Source organism: Brachyistius frenatus, unplaced genomic scaffold (genome assembly GCF_029030835.1).
Source record: "Brachyistius frenatus isolate BFR_SWC_R1_liver_20210118 unplaced genomic scaffold, ASM2903083v1 Contig_170, whole genome shotgun sequence".
NCBI lineage: Eukaryota > Metazoa > Chordata > Actinopteri > Embiotocidae > Brachyistius > Brachyistius frenatus.
Genome location: NW_027210769.1, coordinates 274,396 through 295,281, shown reverse-complemented (window position 1 = coordinate 295,281; position 20,886 = coordinate 274,396). Strand labels below are relative to the sequence as shown.

Genomic DNA, 20,886 nt, shown 5'->3' with positions numbered 1-20,886 from the left:
GGCTCGCTTCACAGCTTCTTCCACACTGTCATCCTCCTGTTGTTGACTTGATTTGTGGGATCAGAAGAAATCAGCAGGCTTATCATCTTTTTTTATTTCTTTTTTTCACTCATGATCTGCTAAAAAAAAGACTCCATTTTTGTTGTTTCATCAAAGTTACAAACCAAAAAATTTGAAATGTTTCATCAGGAAATTGTGTTTTTCTTTTTCCTTTAGTGCCTCTGCAGACAGAAACTGGGTTTCTGCTCCCACTTAGTGTTGCCGCCCTCGGTCCGTCTCAACGATCCTCTAAACTACACTATCTGACACTCAACAGGACTCGCAGCCTCCGCTTCGCTCCCACCGCCCCCCAATTAGACCTGAGATCCATCGGCTCATTAGCTCGTCCTGGTTCCGGGCGTCTCCGCTTCCCCTGACGTCTCTTTCCCACTAACAAGACAAACTCTGTTAACGTACACCCTCCAATTATCAGACGGATGCGGCGGCGCTGGAAACAGTCTTTGAGTTGAGACGGAGTTTTAACAACATTTGTCATTCAGGAGGTTTAAAAGTGTCCATCAGTGACGTGTTGGCTGAAATGGACCTTCAGTAATGTTAAACATGAAATCAGTTGTCACGGTTACTGAAGCCGAGGCTGTGGAGGTCTGAGACAACAACCCTGGTGATGTCATAGTGATGTCATCATTGGTTTGTGAACGTTATGAAGCCTCCAGTTCAGATTCTGTCCGTCACCATCTTTGCTAGTTCAGAGCAGGAAGTGACCATATTTGGACGAGCTGGGGGAGGAGCCAGCGGTGGATCTGACCGATCTGATCGGAAACCTGACGATACTACGTCCCGCCCACCGATAGCTGTAACCTGACTGCACCACAGGCCTGTCAATCAAACAGACACGCCCCCAAAAACAGGTCTTCTTGAATCTTCTTTTCTAATGAATGAGGGATTATTTTCAGATGGACATCCAGAAAACTAAGAAGAAGGAGTGACTTTAGCTAACAACACCGAGATAACTGATGGACACATTTTATTCACTTTGGATTTGATGAGAGAAGTTGAATGGGAGTCTATGGAGCCGGAGGCTTTTTGGAGCCGACCTCTAGTGGCACTCGCTGGTATTGCAGATGAAGACACTTCTGGATCAGAACCATTTTACAGAAGTTAGGAACATTTTAATATACAGATAATATGCTAGTGATTTGCATTATGGGAAATGTAGTGCTTTTGCAGTTTGACCCATGTAGGAACTAAAAATGAGGACATTTTGGTCCGTTCTCCTTATTTTCAATATTTAAACAGCTAATAAAGGACTAAGATTAAAATATAGTAAGACTGGACTTCACTGTAACAGACAGGAACTCATCACAGAGCTCTTCGCAGCTTAACTTTAGTAAAAGTCTCTAATTTCCTGCCGTGACTCCCCTTCAGAGCTTCTCTCACGCTGCCGTCTTCGCCTTTTCTTCTTCACAGTTTTCACATCTTTCCTCCTCTGTCTTGTTTTGTAAGTGCCGCTATCTCCTCTGTTCATCAGCATCACACCGAGCGTGGTGGCGCCTCCGCTTCTCAGCGGCACGCCACCACTCTGAAGAAAACAATGAGCGTTTTAGAAAATGTCTGCTAATCCACTGAAAATGATGTGAACAGGGTTTAAACACAGTTTAAATTATATTATGTGAAATACAGTCATACGTTTAAATTCTGTTAAATATACAGACACGCTACTCTATAAAGTAACAGGCTCATAAAGCAAGAAAATATAGAAATTCATATATCTTATCCCAAAAGGTTTGAAGATGTAATTTCCTCTGTCTCATATTTTTTCTCTTCCTTTGCCAGACTCGATAACTTCAGTAACAGGGTTGTGTGCATGTTATAGGACACAATTTCAGTGCAAAATCATTATTATTTAAAATATGTTGATTAAATTAAGTGTTTTATTAATTACGTGAGATATATTTCAACAAAATCATACCCCCAAAAAGTAAATTTAAAACCTAAGTTAACTGTTATATTTGATTATAAGTTGGTCACGAAGTAGGCGGGACAAAAGATGTATGTACATTTTCAATTAAATTTCCAAGTTATTATGTTACATTGTTGAACTTCCACAAAAGGAAGCAATATGTTTCTGGACATAAACAAACCAATAATTGAGGAATAAAGTCACCTTCAAGATAACAAATATTAATTTTGTAGTTTTTATTTCATTGTTCCTTCTCAGATTTGTGTATTTGTAAAATCTGAGTAACAAAATGCAACTTCTTTTGTTTTTGTAGTTTTGATCACAATTAGTAAGATTGTTGAGACGTTACACAAAACAAATCCTTCAAACTCCTGAAACCTTCGTCACATCCGGAGGACGTCAGTTTGGACTTCGTTTCCCAGAAGCCTTAGCGCGGGGTCGACCAAAGAGCATCCCTGAACAGAATAAAGCTGATTTTAAACTAAACTAATCCACGTAGTTTTAACATTAGCCTTCCAATCTGGTACGAAAATGTGTAGAATCTTTAGTTGATGTTAATACTAGAAGAAACATCATATTAGCAGCTTTTTCTGTTACGCAATACATTTATGCGTTAGTTTTTATTTGCCATCATATTAAACGCGGAAGTAAACTCCTGAGAGAAACATGTCTGTGTCCAGCAGCTACGCGCCCGTGAGCCATGTGCTCTTCGACATGGACGGTTTGTTGTTAGGTACCAAATCCGACTTCATGTTTGATATCTTGTGGTTTCGCTTCTGTCAGACGACTTCGAGCAACTCATTTTGTGTCCTCCGAACTCCTTTGAAAAAAAGTACATGTTCACAATGTCTTCGCATAAAAGGAAAACCACGTGTCTCTTCGAGCATCCCATAACATGACTGATCCGTTATGGTGTATTAGTCAATTCGGCACATATTTCAAATATATTCTTTCGCTCCAAACGTATAAAATCAGCGTTAAGCAATGCTGCAGATGGCTGTCCGGTAACTTATTTCCGGCTAACCACCGAGCGGTGACCCACTTCAAAAGTTCCGATTTTACTGACGGCTGGAAACTCTATTGTAATGAACTATGTGCCGAATTAAAGATGATCAATTAATGACTACCTTAATACAGATTATATTTAGCCTGATTATTATATATGGATTTCCAAGCCTGGCTGCCAAAAATCCCCTTATGTTTCAATGAGGTTTGGTTTGATAAAACAGCCCCGTCGTGGACTGTTCTTGGTTCAACACGTCTGGTCAGTCATTTCAACTATATTTTAACTTTATGATGTAATGTTCACACGTTTAATCAGGCCAGGTGTCTGGTTATGTTTGGTTACTGATGTTTGTTCCTGTCATATGTTCATATTTCATCCTGAATGACTTTCAGTGAAAGCTCTGCATCTTTTCCGTCCCTGTTTCCGGACTCTCAGACACGGAGCGTCTTTACACCGTGTCCTTCCAGGAAGTGTGCGACCGCTTCGGAAAGCAGTACACGTGGGCCGTGAAGTCGTCGGTGATGGGGAAGAAAGCTCTGGACGCGGCCCAGTTCATCCGGGACGCTCTGGAGCTCCCGATGACAGCCGAGGAGCTCCTGGTCGAAACCAGGCGGATCCAGGAGAGGATCTTCCCGTCGGCCTGCCTCCTGCCAGGTAACCCGATCACCGGCCACCGGCCACCGGTCACCGGGTCACTGGGTCACCGGGTCACCGGGTCACCGGCCACGTTTCAGACTCTCACTGACGCCCAGCTGGGTTTTCTTTCATCAGCTCCTGTGTGGGCTGCTGCTCCTTCTGTGTGTGTGTGTGTGTGTGTGTGTGAGAGAGAGAGAGAGAGAGAGAGAGAGAGAGAGAGAGAGTGTGTGTGTGTGTGTGTGTGTGTGTGTGTGTGTGTGTGTGTGTTGTTGTGCCATTTCTGAGTGAGTGAGGATTCTTATTATAATAAAATAAGAGAGAAAAGCACAATAACAGATGCTGTAAAAGAAGATGGTGCAGCAGTCTAACAAGTGACTTCATCATGGAGTTATAATTAAAAACATCTTATTCAGAAAACGCTGGTTGTCAAGGTGACATCAGCTGATATAAATGTATAGGAGCTGTTTTATGATTATGTTTATTCATGACATCATCAGCTTGGTGTTCATTGGCGGTTCCTACAGTAGATTTGACCTGTCAGGTATTATACAGCTGTATTGTGTTTTTAATTATGTTTCTTATTGTTTTATTACACAACCAGTAGCTCCGCCCCCAGAGATCTGATTGGTCAACTGTGCTCAAATCAGCATCACTACAAATATCCCTCCACCTCCTCAATGAGAATATAGAATTAGAATAGAATTTCATACATGTAAAATAATGTAGTTTCTACTTGTTATAGTTCTATTAAATAAGCCATCTCTTTTGCTCCTTTTTGATCGCTCCATTTAGATTACATATTTTATTTAGTGGGAACTTGTATAATCATAATATTACACTGGAGGTGATGTTTTAACGTCATTATTGACACGGCAGCGACTGTTTTCATATTGAATATTGCTTTACTGCACAGTTTGTCCTTTTTTATTCTTTATTCCACATAAAGTATGTGTTTGATTCGGTGGATCTGCTCCGCCTCCACTGATTCCTGCAGCCTGCTGATGTTGACATGTTTCTGACAAGTGCTTTTTGTGTTTTCTACTCTGAGCTGCTGCTGCTGATTTCTGCTGCTGAGAACTCTTCAATCCACCCGTTGATGATGGACTGTAGTTCCTCATCATCAGGTTGACTGATTTTCACTATAAAAGCTGCTCAACATAAAATCCACCTGTTAACTGAAAATCCGGTGACGACCTCATTAAGTTACTGAAAGAGTGCAAAGATGTCATCGAAGCAAAAAGCTGTTTACTGAAAATGTGAAACATATTTTGCTTTGTTCACGATGTTTTTGTTTCCCACATGTTATTTCACAGTTTCTCCTTTTCAGCAGATGCAATTTCCAGCGCAATTTATTCAAAGTCTCGATACTTTTTACCAAAATGTGTTTATACACTAAGAGAGACGTAATTTCCTCGTTACTAAACACAAAGCATTTACTTTTTACAACCACATGCGCAAAGCAAGTTCTGTTGACTTATTCTCAAAAATTCAGGGTTCCCCTGGGAACTAAACTTTTCAATGGTCACCATGACAACTGTCACGTTAAATGTGGGTGTGGGTGGATGAGGCCTCAGATCTGTCCTGCTGTGTGATGTGCTGATTTCTGATTTCGGGGCAGAAATCTGATCAACTAATAATCAGTCACTCCAGGAAATCAATCGCAATAATTAACCACATTTAAATATTCGTGGGAGCTTGAAATTTAGCAACATTTAATACATTTTTCTGCAAAGAAATGTCGTCAACAGAAACTCTGCTGAAAGTATTACAGCATCATAAAACCTGTAAAGTAGTGTTTCCAAACAAAACTCAGGCGTCGTGGGAAACGTGCTCTTATCTTTAAAATATATCGTTTGCAATGTGCTTATTGTTAAATGAAGTGATTACATATGAATCTTTATCAGGCAGGTGTCTTGAAACAATTAAATACAAATTCCTCAACTTGCAATTTTTTGTAATTATTGCAATTCAAGGGCAAAAAAACTCACTTAAAACTCCACAAATTCAAACATTTTTGATCACAAAAATGACCAGATAGTTGTGCTGTGCTGGAGGGGCTGAAGTAGTTAAAGGCTGCTTCAAGAGATCGAACAGGGGAGCCGTTGCTTCGCTCTCACTGTTCACGTCTCGCAGTGTTTCTTTGTTTTTCTGTTTTACACCCAAACAGAGAAAGTGAAGTCGTGTGTTGACGTTTCATCACAGCTTCTCCAGACTGAACTCAACCGTGCGATTTGAAGCAGCTTTATTAGCCCGGTTTTAATGTCGCATCATGTGCGCCACCAGGCGTGGAGAAACTCGTGCGGCATCTGCAGAAGCACAACATCCCCATCGCCGTGGCGACCAGCTCGGCCGGCGCCACGTTCGCGATGAAGACGAGCCGACACGAGGACTTCTTCGCTCGGTTCGACCACGTCGTCCTGGGCGACGACCCCGAGGTGAAGAGCAGCAAACCGCAGCCCGACTCCTTCCTGGTCTGCGCCGGCAGGTTCGACCCCCCCGCCGCTCCGGAGGAGGTAAGAACTGCCGACTCAGCGGGAATCCGTCCGTCGCACGTTGTTTTCATGTTCAAATGAGGGTCTGAAATCAGAAAATGATTCATTTCATAAACTTGTTTTCTATTTTAACTTGAAGTTCAAATGAGGAAACGAGAGAACGTCCAATGACTGAACTCCATTTCGATATTCAATTATTTGAATTTGTGTAACCAGGAAGTTCCTGGTACACCTGGTTGTAATGTGTTACTCCCGTCAGCAGGTGGCGGTAACGCAACATCGAGGGCTGGAAGCCACAAGAGGGCGCCGTTCAAGTCGTTTCTTAGCGTGTGTTTGTTCACATTTTGGATATTAAATATGAAAAATTAACAATTAACCGTCACATAAATTCACACTTCATCGTGAGTCCTGTGACCTTAACGACCTTGGGTTCACCAACGACCTCCACAAATAGGTTGAAGCCTCCGACGCCCGATTCAGTCTGTTTGAACTGAAGAAGTCAGATAACAGTCAGATCCAAAAATCTCTGTGATCCTGATCAGGACGTAGTTTTCTCCAAATTAATAGATAATAGATCATATAATAATCTCTCTCTCTCTCTCCCTCTCTCTCTCCCCTTCTCTCTCTCTCTCGCTCTTTCTCTCTCTCTCTCTCTCTCTCTCTCTCTCTCTCTCTCTCTCTCTCTCTCTCTCTCTCTCTCTCTCTCTCTCTCTCTCTCTCTCTCTCTCTCTCTCTCTCTCTCTCTCTCTCTCTCTCTCTCTCTCTCTCTCTCTCTCTCTCTCTCTCTCTCTCTCTCTCTCTCTCTCTCTCTCTCTCTCTCTCTCTCTCTCTCTCTCTCTCTCTCTCTCTCTCTCTCTCTCTCTCTCTCTCTCTCTCTCTCTCTCTCTCTCTCTCTCTCTCTCTCTCTCTCTCTCTCTCTCTCTCTCTCTCTCTCTCTCTCTCTCTCTCTCTCTCTCTCTCTCTCTCTCTCTCTCTCTCTCTCTCTCTCTCTCTCTCTCTCTCTCTCTCTCTCTCTCTCTCTCTCTCTCTCTCTCTCTCTCTCTCTCTCTCTCTCTCTCTCTCTCTCTCTCTCTCTCTCCTCTCTCTCTCTCTCTCTCTCTCTCTCTCTCTCTCTCTCTCTCTCTCTCTCTCTCTCTCTCTCTCTCTCTCTCTCTCTCTCTCTCTCTCTCTCTCTCTCTCCTTCTCTCTCTCTCTCTCTCTCCTTCTCTCTCTCTCCTTCTCCCCCCTCTCTCTCTCTCTCTCTCTCTCTCTCTCTCTCTCTCTCCCTCCATCCTCTTCTATCCTCCCTCCATCCATGTTGCCGCGGCGACTGTGAGTTCATCGGCAGATGCAACACGTCCTCTCATTATCAACAAGTGTTCGCTTGTTCTTTTTCTCAGAGTAGCTGGGAAATATCGGAAGGTGCACTTTTTTATATTTAATTATGTTTACATTTTTCAAATGTCACTACTTTCTGAGACTGACGTCAGTCTGCCTAATGCAGGAAAAACACAGTGAGAGGATCTCAGGTGAACTCGGAGCTGTCAATCATCTCCACCTGCTGCTGCGCCGACTTATAAATTACAGCTGCAGCTCTCGCGTAACGGTATAATAATAATAATAATAATAATAATAATAAAGGTGTCTTTAAAACCCAGAATATAAAGTGAAAACTGTTGCTATGTTAATAATCTATTAAAAATTTTTTCTCACGATTGTTCAACAATAACAATAAATACAGCAACTTTTATAAATAAAAAAATTAAAATTCTATAAACAGTTTTCTAGTAAATCATAGAATTTTTCATCAACCCATATCAATTTCAGGTTTGAATGAACAACTTCCGGTTAGTTACCACCCACCCACCCATATAAGGCTAAATAATACATAATAGTAAATACAGTCAGGTAAGGCTAAATAATAATAAATGCAGTCAGGTAAACCCAAATAATAAATAATAATAAATACAGTCAGGTAAACCCAAATAATAAATAATAATAAATACAGTCAGGTAAGGCTAAATAATAATAAATGCAGTCAGGTAAACCCAAATAATAAATAATAATAAATACAGTCAGGTAAACCCAAATAATAATAAATACAGTCAGGTAAGGCTAAATAATAATAAATGCAGTCAGGTAAACCCAAATAATAAATAATAATAAATACAGTCAGGTAAACCCAAATAATAATAAATACAGTCAGGTAAACCCAAATAATAAATAATAATAAATACAGTCAGGTAAGGCTAAATAATAAATAATAAGAAATACAGTCAGGTAAGGCTAAATAATAAATAATAATAAATACAGTCAGATAAGGCTAAATAATAAATAATAATAAATGCAGTCAGGTAAACCCAAATAATAAATAATAATAAATACAGTCAGATAAGGCTAAATAATAAATAATAATAAATACAGTCAGGTAAGGCTAAATAATAATAAATACAGTCAGGTAAACCCAAATAATAAATAATAATAAATACAGTCAGGTAAGGCTAAATAATAAATAATAATAAATACAGTCAGGTAAACCCAAATAATAAATAATAATAAATACAGTCAGGTAAGGCTAAATAATAATAAATACAGTCAGGTAAGGCTAAATAATAAATAATAATAAATACAGTCAGGTAAACCCAAATAATAAATAATAATAAATACAGTCAGATAAGGCTAAATAATAAATAATAATAAATACAGTCAGGTAAGGCTAAATAATACATAATAGTAAATACAGTCAGGTAAACCCAAATAATAAATAATAATAAATACAGTCAGATAAGGCTAAATAATACATAATAGTAAATACAGTCAGGTAAGGCTAAATAATACATAATAGTAAATACAGTCAGGTAAGGCTAAATAATAATAAATACAGTCAGGTAAGGCTTAATAATAGATACTAACAAATTATTAGGCTGAAAGAAAGGCCGAACATCTATTTTGTTAAATGATGTTTTTTATGCTCTATAAACTGATGATTGCGTGGTTGCTAGATGAAGTGTGTGATTTGAGTGATGCGTGCTGCACCGACCTCTTTCTCCTGAGATCATATATGAACCAGGAAGCAACAAGTGCTGCATCAGGTGGAGGAAACATGCATGTCAGACGGTGTATGTTATATATAACATATATATATATATATATATATATGTGTGTTATATTTAACATACACTGCTGGTGTTTAGCTTCCTGGACTTTTTTTATTTGCAGCTAATGTGCTCGATCTGTGGCGTCGCCGGCAGGACGTGATGTCAGCCGCTGACAGCGTCGCATTTCTTTCCCTCCGCAGCACTTTGATCACTCTCCGACGCTCTCCGGGTTCACGGGCTGTTTAACATATATTTTCAGACGCTCTGGAAGCCTTTCGCAGTGTTGAGTCAGTCTGAAATAGCTGCCAAATATCTCCCTGGAAGAAGCAAGAACATTGTGAGGGCTGACCTACTTTCATGGAAACACTCACTGTAGACCACATGCAATAGAAACGCTGGTGGGATGCTAATTATGATGAATCCACTGTCCATCATTGTTCAGTGCTCAGATTGATGAGGGAGGATCTCATTAAATGACATGCAGTTTAAACTGAGTGTTTTTCAGGAATATCTATTTATATTTATCTTTATATACATATTTATCTCTTAAAGGATGGTATCATACTGATAACACACTCTTATTATGTGTATATTTATTTATAACAGCAGTGATATGTACGTTGTATGCTGTGTATGGAGATCACAGTTGGTGCTGTTGTTATGATCCCTTTCCTTTTACTTGAATTGCACCTTTATAATTAATCCCAGACAGTAAACTGTAGAAAAATACCCGTCAGTCCATTTGCTCTGAAATTGGCGATTTTATATCACAGGCCTGTCAATCAAACAGACCCCCCCCCCCCCCCCACAACATACAGCTTTTTAAAGCCTAACCTTTAATTAATGATGGAATATTTATGGTTCACCAGAAAACTAATAAGGAGTGACTTCAGCGAATGGAACTATTATGAATATTGGGGGAAAAAATATGAGATTTTTATTTTATGAGAGGAGTTGAACTTGAGTCTATGAAGCTGGAGCCTTTTTGGAGCCGACCCCTGCTGGCTGTCGGTGGTATTACACTTTAAGGCACTTTCGCATCAGCCTCACTTTTCATGCCACAGTCTGAATTTCAAAAGGATTGTTCTGAAATAGTTTCAACCAAATTGAACATAACCTTCGTGAATACAAGATGTCATGCTCAGCTGTCGCCACAGTATTTTAGTTTTGCTGAGGTCGGCACCTTTCATCCAGTCCAGAATGCTTCTTTATGACCAGTGCAAGCAGATATCTGAGCGCGGAAAACGTTTAGCAAACTAAACACTCAGAAATCATGTTTAAAAACAATATAAACTAAAGCTGGTTTAAATTGTGACCATCGCGTAAGGCCTGTTTAACAAGAACATTTACAGTCCATCCAGAAAGTATTCACAGCACTTCACTTTTTCCACATTTAGTTATGTTACAGATTTATTCCAAAATGGATTAAATAATTTTTTTTCCTCAAAATTCTACACACAATATCCCATAATGACAATGTGAAACATTTTTGTTTACAATTTTTGAAAATCTGTTAAAAATAAAGAATGAAAATATAACACGTACATAAGTATTCACAGTCTTTACTCAATACTTTGTTGAAGCACCTTTGTCAGAAATTACAGCCTCAAGTCTTTTGGAGTATGATGCTACAAGCTTGGCTCCTATTCTTGGGCAGTTTCTCCGATTCTTCTTTGCAGGACCTCTGAAGCTCCATCAGGTTGGATGGGGAGCGTCGGTGCTCAGACATCTTCAGATCTCTCCAGAGATGTTCAATCAGGTTCATGTCTGGGCTCTGCCTGGGCCTCTCAAAGACATTCACAGAGTTGTCCCGAAGACACTCCTTTGTTATCTCGGCTGTGTGCTTCGGGTCGTTGTCCTGTTGGAAGATGAACCTTCGCCCCAGTCTGAGGTCCAGAGCGCTCTGGAGAAGGTTTTCATCAAGGATGTCTCTGTACATTGCTGCATTCATCTTTCCCTCCATCCTGACTAGTCTCCCAGTTCCTGCCGCTGAAAAACATCCCCACAGCATGATGCTGCCACCACCATGCTTCACCGTAGAGATGGTGTTGGTCAGGTGATGAGCGGTGCCTGGTTTCCTCCAAACATGACGCTCGGCATTCAGGCCAAAGAGTTCAATCTTTGTTTCATCAGACCAGAGAATTTAGTTTCTCCTGGTCTGAGAGTCCTTCAGGTGCCTTTTGGTAAACTCCAGGTGGGCTGTCATGAGCCTTTTACTGAGGACTGTCTTCCGTCTGGTCACTCTACCATACAGGCCTGCTTGGTGGAGTGCTGCAGAGATGGTTGTCCTTCTGGAAGGTTCTCCTCTCTTCACAGAGCAACGTTAGAGCTCTGTCAGAGTGACCATCGGGTTCTTGGTCACCTCCCTGACTGAGGCTCTTCTCCCCCGATCGCTCAGTTTGGTCAGGCGGCCGACTCTAGGAAGAGTCCTGGTGGTTCCAAACTTCTTCCATTTACAGATGATGGAGGTCATTGTGCTCATTGGGACCTTCAATGCTGCAGAAATGTTTCTGTACTCTTCCTCAGATCTGTACTTCCATACAATCCTGTCTCGAAGGTCTACAGATGATTCTTTGGACTTCATGTCTTGGTTTGTGCTCTGACATGTCAACTGTGGGACCTTATATAGACGGTGTGTGTCTTTCCAAATCATGTCCAATCAACTGAATTTACCAGGTGGACTCCAATCAAGTTGTAGAAACATCTCATGATGATCAGTGGAAACAGGAAGCAGCTGAGCTCAATGTTGAGTGTAATGGCAAAGGCTGTGAATACTTATGTACATGGGATTTTATAGATTTGATTTTTAATAGATTTACAAAAATTTCAAAAAAACTTTGTTCCCGTTGTCATTATGGGGTATTGTGTGAGAATTGGAGGTGGTGGAGGAGGAGAAGGAGAAGGAGGGGGAGGAGGTGGAGGAGGCGGAGGATGGGAGAGAGGGGGAGCAGAGGGAGCAGCGGTATCATAGTAACATCCGATTGTCTGATTTTCCTTCATTAATCTGTGTCGCGTCCACACACACACATGTAGACTCATCCTGGGACACACTGCCTGGGAGTGTGTGTGTGTGTGTGTGTGTGTGTGTGTGTGTGTGTGTGTGTGTGTGTGTGTGTGTGCGTGTGTGTCCATGTTAACATGGTTAAAAGCAGCTCTCATGTCTCTCCTATTTTTACAGTGTGACGTTTCTCAGAAAACAACAACACGCAGAGAAACACGTGATCACGTGTAGCGTGTAGTCACAGCAGAATCCCCGTGTCGGCTGTAATTATAGCACTCGCGTCATTTAACAGGTGAAGAGCTGTTTTTTCCCGTCTGAACGAGGGTAAACAAATGTCTCGTGACTGCTTTTCACTCGTCAGACCTTAAACATTTCATGACCGCTGGCTTTTATCCAAGAGAAGCTCCATGTAGAAGGACAGAGTTAGTAGTTGCAGCGCTGCAGCAGACAGACGGGACGAGCTGCAGTGGAGCAGTGAGGACAGAAAAGTGGACGAAGCTTCAGGTCTGAAAACAGAAGTGTCTTCAGCTGCAATACCAGCGAGTGCCACTAGAGGTCGTCTCCAAAAAGCCTCCGGCTCCATAGACTCCCATTCAACTTCTCTCATCAAATCCAAAGTGAATAAAATGTGTCCATCAGTTATCTCGGTGTTGTTAGCTAAAGTCACTCCTTCTTCTTAGTTTTCTGGAGGTCCATCTGAAAATAATCCCTCATTCATTAGAAAAGAAGATTCAAGAAGACCTGGTTTTGGGGGCGTGTCGATATATTAATTTCCGTGATAAATATTCTGATCATAATTTCTGGTTTGATTTATCTCTGACAGGCAGAGTTATAAAACTGTAGAGTAAATGTGTTAGAAGATGAGGTGCAACGTGATGAAACGCTGCAGGCCTCAGGTGAGTAATGTTCTGCTCACGCCGGCTGTCTCAGTTGACCAAAAGTGAAAGAAAATGTCTCTGCTCTCTTTTCCATGGAGAGCAGAGACATTTTTCACGAGTCTAAAGTAACAGCGTTGATGAGACAGGAGATATTACCAGAGGTGAGGAAGATTAATGAAACATGACAGTGAGCTGGTTGCTGCTCGCAGTGAGAGGCAGCGGGAACTAGTTCCTGTCCGCCATTAATCATACGAGGCGTTACACCTGGGGAAGGCTTTATAATCCACATATTCATATATGGTACAATTCAGACGTGAACTTTCCTTTCTTCGCCTTAAATTGTCCCATTACTGACTCGACAGAGCTCAGCGCTCCCTTCCCAACGCCGACGTGTCCGAATGTTAACTTCAGTGGTGGAGGTCAACTTTGAAATGTTTGTTTGGTGAACCAAGAACGGTTGGTTTTCTTATTTAAGAACAAAATCTACACACACGAGGGCTGAAATGTTTACACCAAATAATTGTTCATTATTAATAATCTGATAATTATTTTGGTCTCTGCATCGTGGTTTTGAGTAATCACCACACTGACACTCCAACGACCGGACTACAGCTTTGCCTTCCAAGTTTAATGGCAATCAATTTGCTTGTTAGTAAATCAAAATGAATCAAAATTTGACAGTGTGATTCTTTATATATTACGATTAATCTCAAGAAGGAAACACGTCACGAACAAAACAAACAACATGCCGGGTCACCGTGTGGCTCTTTTTCTAACGATGCTTCAGACACTTCTGCATCGGATCCATTTTTCAGACCTGAAGCTACGAACTCTTTTATAAACAGTCTGTGGTTTGAATCCATGTCTTGAAATAGACACGTGCTTTCATGTGAGACATGATTCAACTATTTAAAAATAACCCTCATCATCAGCAGATTTTCGGGCAGATGCTTGATAATTTTCCAACTGATGAACACATGTAAAAAAACAAGTGTCCTGACCTGCCGGTTGTAAATCTATCTCCAGCTGCTCTTCAGATAACGAAGGTTTTGTTTCTGTACAGCCGAACACTAAACTGAACATCTAGCTCGGAGCAGGAAAATGTTAATGCCGTCGCTCTACGTTTCAAACCACAACACAACGAGTCGCATTAATGATCCTTCAGAGTCAAACTGCTGATTTAGAGCTTCCCTGGTGCTTTTCTGCATTCGGTTGAGGAGTGAAACCAGAAGGTCTGCTGGATATCCAATCTTTTTTAGTTTCTCCTCTGACAATTAGGTTTCTTCTGAACATCACAACGGATAACAAGGTGTCTTGTTAGCTGCCAGAGGACCAGGCTGGGGAATATAACGTGGTCAATTAAGCCCATACAGTATGCACCACATCAAGGACGTGGGATCACTAGATAACACTTCCATACCTCTTTTTTACTTTTACAGTTTAGTGTTTCAGGCCAATTTTGAGAGAAATATTTGCATAAAAAGTGAAACAACTTGTATGTAACTTGGATAACAGCCACGTACACATATATGATATTTCTTATGTTTTATGTGTTTCTTAATGTCACTTTTAAGTAGGCGTTATAGTGTTTGCTGCCAGGGACCATGAAGAAACATAGTAAACACACAGTTCATGTCTCAGGCTGAAGACGGGACGTTTTGATTCACTCCCTCTGAACCAAAAGCAGAAAATCACCAGAAAATGAGGAACTCCAACGTGTCTGTGTTGTAGTGCGTTTATAAAATCAGATTTTTCTGCTCCGGGCTGACTTCTCAGTTTCGGGAGGTTTTCAGAAGAATCTGAAGACAGACATTGTTGGGAAATCATTGAGCCTGTGCTTTAACAAATCTCCAGGCGATATTCTGTTATAGGCTGTAACGTACGTTTTATTGCAAGTCAATCTGTCAGTTTTATTACCTGATGAAATTTCTATTGTTATATTCCCTTGAATCCATATTTTGCCTTTTAAAAGTGATATCTTGGAAATGTCTAAAGGGACCTTCTTGAAATTTGACACAAATGTTCCCTTGGGAAACCCAGGTTTATATCACATATGGTGTACGGTTGAACTTACTTCCTGTATCCATTTAAAATTAAAAGCAGTTTAACATATCAGTGTGGACGGAACACTTTCAATTCTTAACAAGGCTTTTATTGTGAAATATTTGCAGGAACGTGTTGTGAAAAGTATAAGTTTAAATGAGTTATCACGAACAACTGTTGACAAAAGTATTTTTCTATATTTTTTTGACTTCGAAACAACGGATATATGCAGTATTATTGTGTAAACTTTCCACTACGGTGGTTACGCAACCTTAGAAACAAAGCCACAACTTAACCTGGCACGTGCAAACTGGTACTTAAACAAATAGTACTGAAACCCTTGTTTGAAAGGATCAACTGATGAATTTTGCGGTCAAAGTTTATGTGACCTCAAAAAACAGGTTTGTGTCCAATGGAAGTGTGATCTACCCAGAGCCAGCTGGACCTGCTCCACGGGCTTCACCCTCCTGTGGGGTCGGTGGTCTTCACGGGCCGACTAATAACTTGGTTTGGATGTCAGGACGTATTGTAGGTTCAGGTCGAGTTAAAAAGTGACAAAGCGGCGCGTTTACTACGTTTTAAATAACTTCCAGAAACATATTGCATCCAGTCGGACGTCCTTTTCATTGATGTATATCTGGATTCATCAGTCAACGCAACTCTTCTCCATCATCCACTGAACCTCTGCCGTGTCCTTCCCCACCAAGCGTTCGACCTTGTTCCCTCTCCTGAGAAGTGGTTCACTCATCCTCTCGACTCTTTCGGTAGGACTGCTGCTGAACGCCGTCCTGCCTTCTTTGTTTAGTAAATTACGTACCGGCGATGAAGCCGGGATCGTTTTTTGATCCGCCTGATTGAACTTTGGATACATCAGTTTCTGCAAAGTGGATGCAGGGCAGTTCTTTCACTTCGTTCTGACGCCACGTTTCCCACCGACGCTGCTGAGTCAGCAATGTTCTGCTGGGAACTTGAAGCACAGCCATATTTCTAACAGGTGATCAATGACTGCAGGTTGATTTAGTTGAACACGCCATCTAAATACTGCTTCACTGGAAGGATACTTTCCCCTCTTTTTCATTGTGTCCACATGGGAGGAACTGAGAAACTTTTGAAGTCCTATAACTTTGTTTTGTGGGACTTTTTTTATGCTCCTCCCTCTGCCTGGGATACTCTCCGCCGTTGCCATAGGAACTACAGCTACCAACGAAGATGTTTAAAGTAGCAGAAGAACGAGTTTCAAATGGAGGCGCACAACAGTCGAGGCTTTATCACGCCAGTACACATCGGAGGAGGAAACGCATCGTCGGAGGAAACGCATCGTCGGAGGAAACACATCATCGGAGGAAACGCATCGGAGGAGGAAACGCATCGTCGGAGGAAACACATCAGAGGAGGAAACGCATCGTCGGAGGAAACGCATCGTCGGAGGAAACGCATCGGAGGAGGAAACTCATCGGAGGAGGAAACGCATCGGAGGAGGAAACGCATCGTCGGAGGAAACGCATCGGAGGAGGAAACGCATCGGAGGAGGAAACGCATCGTCGGAGGAAACGCATCGGAGGAGGAAACTCATCGGAGGAGGAAACGCATCGTCGGAGGAAACGCATCGTCGGAGGAAACTCATCATCGTCGGAGGAAACGCATCGTCGGAGGAAACACATCATCGGAGGAGGAAACGCATCGTCGGAGGAAACTCATCGGAGGAGGAAACGCATCGGAGGAGGAAACGCATCGTCGGAGGAAACGCATCGGAGGAGGAAACTCATCGGAGGAGGAAACACATCATCGGAGGAGGAAACACATCGGAGGAGGAAACACATCATCGGAGGAGGAAACACATCGTCGGAGGAAACGCATCATCGGAGGAAACGCATCGGAGGAGGAAACACATCGGAGGAGGAAACACATCATCGGAGGAGGAAACACATCGGAGGAGGAAACGCATCGGAGGAGGAAACACATCGGAGGAGGAAACACATCGTTGTTGGAAACGCATCGGAGGAGGAAACACATCATCGGAGGAAACTCATCATCGGAGGAAACTCATCGGAGGAGGAAACGCATCGGAGGAGGAAACGCATCGGAGGAGGAAGTGCATCAGAGGAAACGCAGCTGGAGGTTGTTGTTGATGATTCATCGTCCGACTTCAGTCTCAACACGTTCCTGCAAATGTTTCACAATAAAAGGGTTTCTGTCATAGAACGCTACAAAGCTTTTAATTTGAAACAATACAGGAAGTGTTGAGTTTCTATTTACAGCGTAAATGACAGCGGATCATAACGAGGCTTCAAGTGAATCAGTTAATACATCTAATATAATTATGATAGATTTAAACCGTTCCATTTGTTTTTATTGGCCCTCCTGAATGAAACTCTTTGGATCTTCAAACAGGTCAAATATGTTGATGAATTTCGTTATTTCACAGGTGCAAACAGCAAAAGGCCTCAGAACCTGTTTAGTTCTGGAGGAAACTCTGTAACTACAGTGTCCGTTATATTTAACCGATGTTTTACTGGACTGTGTCCCACTGTCCCACCACTTTCACTCCAAAACCATTTTTAATCCACACAGTTTGGTGATTTAAGGAAAACCTGCTCTGAGAAATGAAAGAGTGGGAAAAGCTTTTCTCAGAGGCAGGATAGAGTCGGACAATTCCCTTCGGCCACGGGAGCTTTGGATGTCCAGATAATGATGCTGCAACAACACTGCAACTATGATTCAGGACCTTCACCAACCCTCATTCTTTTCATTGGCTTTCATCCCTCAGAAACCATCCCGGGTTTACAAGGAGTCACATAATAAGGAATCAGCGCTGCGATCCACAATGGAGGAAAAAAGAAACAACTCTGTTTCCCAAGCTGCAGTCTGTGGACTTCCAACATTTCATTCATCACTTTAGCATTTCATTTCCCTGCAGTTTGAAGCTTGTTTGGCCTCATGGTCAAGGTCACTTACGGAACAGATGCATCTGTTGTGGAAACGATGCAGCGGCCCTGAAAAAAGGTTTCCGCAGAACACTCGGAAATCGTCCCGAGAGGTTTCCATCGGCGTCTCGGTAATCTGTTCCACTCTGTGAAAGTCAGGATGGTAAGCTTCTGGAATACACTCCAAAATATTATGGGTCTGTGAAGAGTTTAGAGTGCAGTGATGGCCAGGTTGATTTAAGACCACTTAGCTCGGTAGGCCTCTCATCCCTCTCATCCAGCACAGCGTATGACTTTCTATACTTGCATGCGGATACGCAGCTCCGTCCCTCCTCTTCCTCCTCTTCCTCCTTTTCCTCCCCCGTTTGTGTTTTCTGGAAATCTGCTGGATACTTTATCACCGCAGACTTCAAATGAGTGGGTTAAGCCCGCTGCAGGGTCCTCCTCACATCACAAGCAACGCGAAAAGGAGGCCGGGTGGCTGTGAGATTTGCAGACACTCATTTTGGCTCAATGGTGATTTTTTTGATGAGGTCCTTGGGCTGTCCACGGGCTTTTCTTTGAGCCAATTGCAATCTCTTTTAACCCGGCGCAGTGGTAAGTTATCTCTCGATGAAAACGTGCTCGGTAAGCTTCCCCCTGTAGTGAAAGCACTCTGTCGGTCTGTCAACATGTCTGACTGTTTTTATTCTCACTAATGCCACGAAGAACCTGTTAAACTAAAGGTCACATCGGTCGACTCCAAACATGCACGTTTGACTTTACAAAATAACTTTACGTTTTCTTTATGACAAACTAATTAAACTCAGCAATCACATCTATAATCCTGCACAAATGTCATTTAGGAGTTTTTAATGACGTAGATAAAAAGACCACCGGTGCATGTAGAAATGTTCAGTAGTTTCAAGGACTTCCCTTCGTGCAGCGTTAAAGGAATAATTCTCTTTAAAACACCCGTTCTGAATATAAAGCACTCTCCCCTTTGTAGGCTTGAGAGGTGGCTCTGAGATATCCGGAGTTATTGAGGACGGCATCTGTAGTCGCCCCGTACTCACTGCAGTCCCAGAAAGACTAAGTATTAGAACAAGTTTACCTCTTAGAAGTACACTTATGTTTGCTGTACAGATGTCAGACTCAGGGACTCTGGCAGATGTATTGTTTGTGTATTGCACACAAAACCAAATCAACTCACCCTGTTTTGGGAGGCTGTAGCTCAGTTGGTAGAGTGGGTTGCACACTAATCAGAAGGTTGGTGGTTCGATCCCCAGCTCCTCCTGTCCACTTGCCCAAGTGTCCTTGAGCAAGACACTGAACCCTAAAATGGTTCCCGATGGTGAACCGTCGGTGTGTTGTGAGTCGCTTTGGATAAAAGCGTCAGCTGAGTCAGAAGGCTAGAAGCAGCAAATATTCCTACTTCTTCAGTTTGTTTACTTGTGCTTCACTCACCCTTGGGATGTCTTAATCCTCAGGGAGGGCGCTTGGTTCGTCCAGCTTGTTATCAGCGTGGTACTAATAAGGTCAGAGTTCACAGCAGACATTTATAGCACTTTCCTCTCAACATTTATCTGACATCCGCTGTGTTGTTCACCCGGCCGGTCATTACAACGTGGCCTTGGGGAGGGAAAGGCCTCTGAATCAACCTTGAACCACTGAGGCTGCGATCGCGACCGTCTGACGTGCGACGCTAACGCACGGCACTCGCACTTGTTGGAGTCGGCCGTGGCGAGCGTCCGTCCATCACGGACTGTGTTTCTGCTCTCTGATGAAACGTCACGCCGCCCGGGGCTCCGCGGTCATTTAGAAACCGCGACGGGCGATCTGTCACTGTCGCTTACTCACTGGCCGCTGCACGCAGTACAACAACGGACACGCTTCCCTTCAGCTGCTGCATCACCGGAGAGGCCTGACGTGTGTCTTTGACACATACGTGACCGTGTCAGCGCGTTAAAGTTTCACATCATGTATCAGGCATGCATCTCCGTCTTATTTCTTCTTGCTACGGTTGTCTCATACGTCTGCCTGTCACAGCTCTGTCGGGAGTAACAAACAACCTCTCCGAGTAAAGCACATGATCCTTTTACACACCGTGAGCGAGTCAATCAGAGCAGACTGACAGGATGATGTATTATGGTCTGTGAATGTGTGTTTCCATGAGGCGTGTAATACCTCTTGTTATCTTACTAAATATAATTCAAGGAATCTCTGTCTGTATATTTTTGCGTGTATGTTTGGCCTGAGAATATCTCCACAACCGTTGGTCCCACCTGCTTCAGACTTGGTGGGGGGGTTATTGGGCACCTGAGGGTGGGACGTGGTGACTTTGGTACAATTTGGACATGTGGCACTTGTAATATTTAATAAACTAATAAAAATAACATTTTTAACATGCAATTCTCTAGTTTTTCTAAAAATTCCACAGATACTTAACCTGGATTATGAATTGCTTTAGAATTACATCAGATAACTACCAGCAAACAGCACATATTCTGTGTTTATATTAAAGTAATCAAAGAAGTAGAAACAGGGTTCGCTGAATCAATTCTAAAGACAACTTTCCACCTTTTAAATTGTGTTCAACCAGTTGTCCAATGACGTTGTTACACCTGGTCTGGTTGACTAGAGACTGAATGTTTACCTCTTGTCTTTGTCCACTTTCCCTCTGATGAACTGACAGTTAATGGACAAAGTACTCAGATACTTTACTCGAGCAAAAGTAACAGCACCAAAACCTAAATAATGACTAAATAAAGAAGTAAATGGGACCATATTTAATAGAATAAATTAGAAACAGTAATGTGATATCCAAGTTTGACTTAATACAGTATCCTTCCTGCCTCTAGTGGTTATGATTTATATTTGTAGGGTTGGG

The 20,886-nt window shown here is 42.1% G+C and overlaps 1 protein-coding gene across 1 annotated transcript in view; it reads left to right on the top strand.

The window, feature by feature from the left end:
- The first annotated feature begins 2,612 nt into the window (after positions 1 to 2,612).
- The window catches only part of pudp (pseudouridine 5'-phosphatase), a 28,589-nt gene continuing 10,315 nt past the window's right edge, over positions 2,613 to 20,886 (top strand). Inside the window, exons 1-3 of the mRNA XM_069717187.1 lie at positions 2,613 to 2,693; positions 3,402 to 3,620; positions 5,886 to 6,115. Coding sequence (XP_069573288.1) covers positions 2,627 to 2,693; positions 3,402 to 3,620; positions 5,886 to 6,115 — 516 coding nt within the window. The 5' untranslated portion in view covers positions 2,613 to 2,626. The remainder of the gene's footprint in view (positions 2,694 to 3,401; positions 3,621 to 5,885; positions 6,116 to 20,886) is intronic.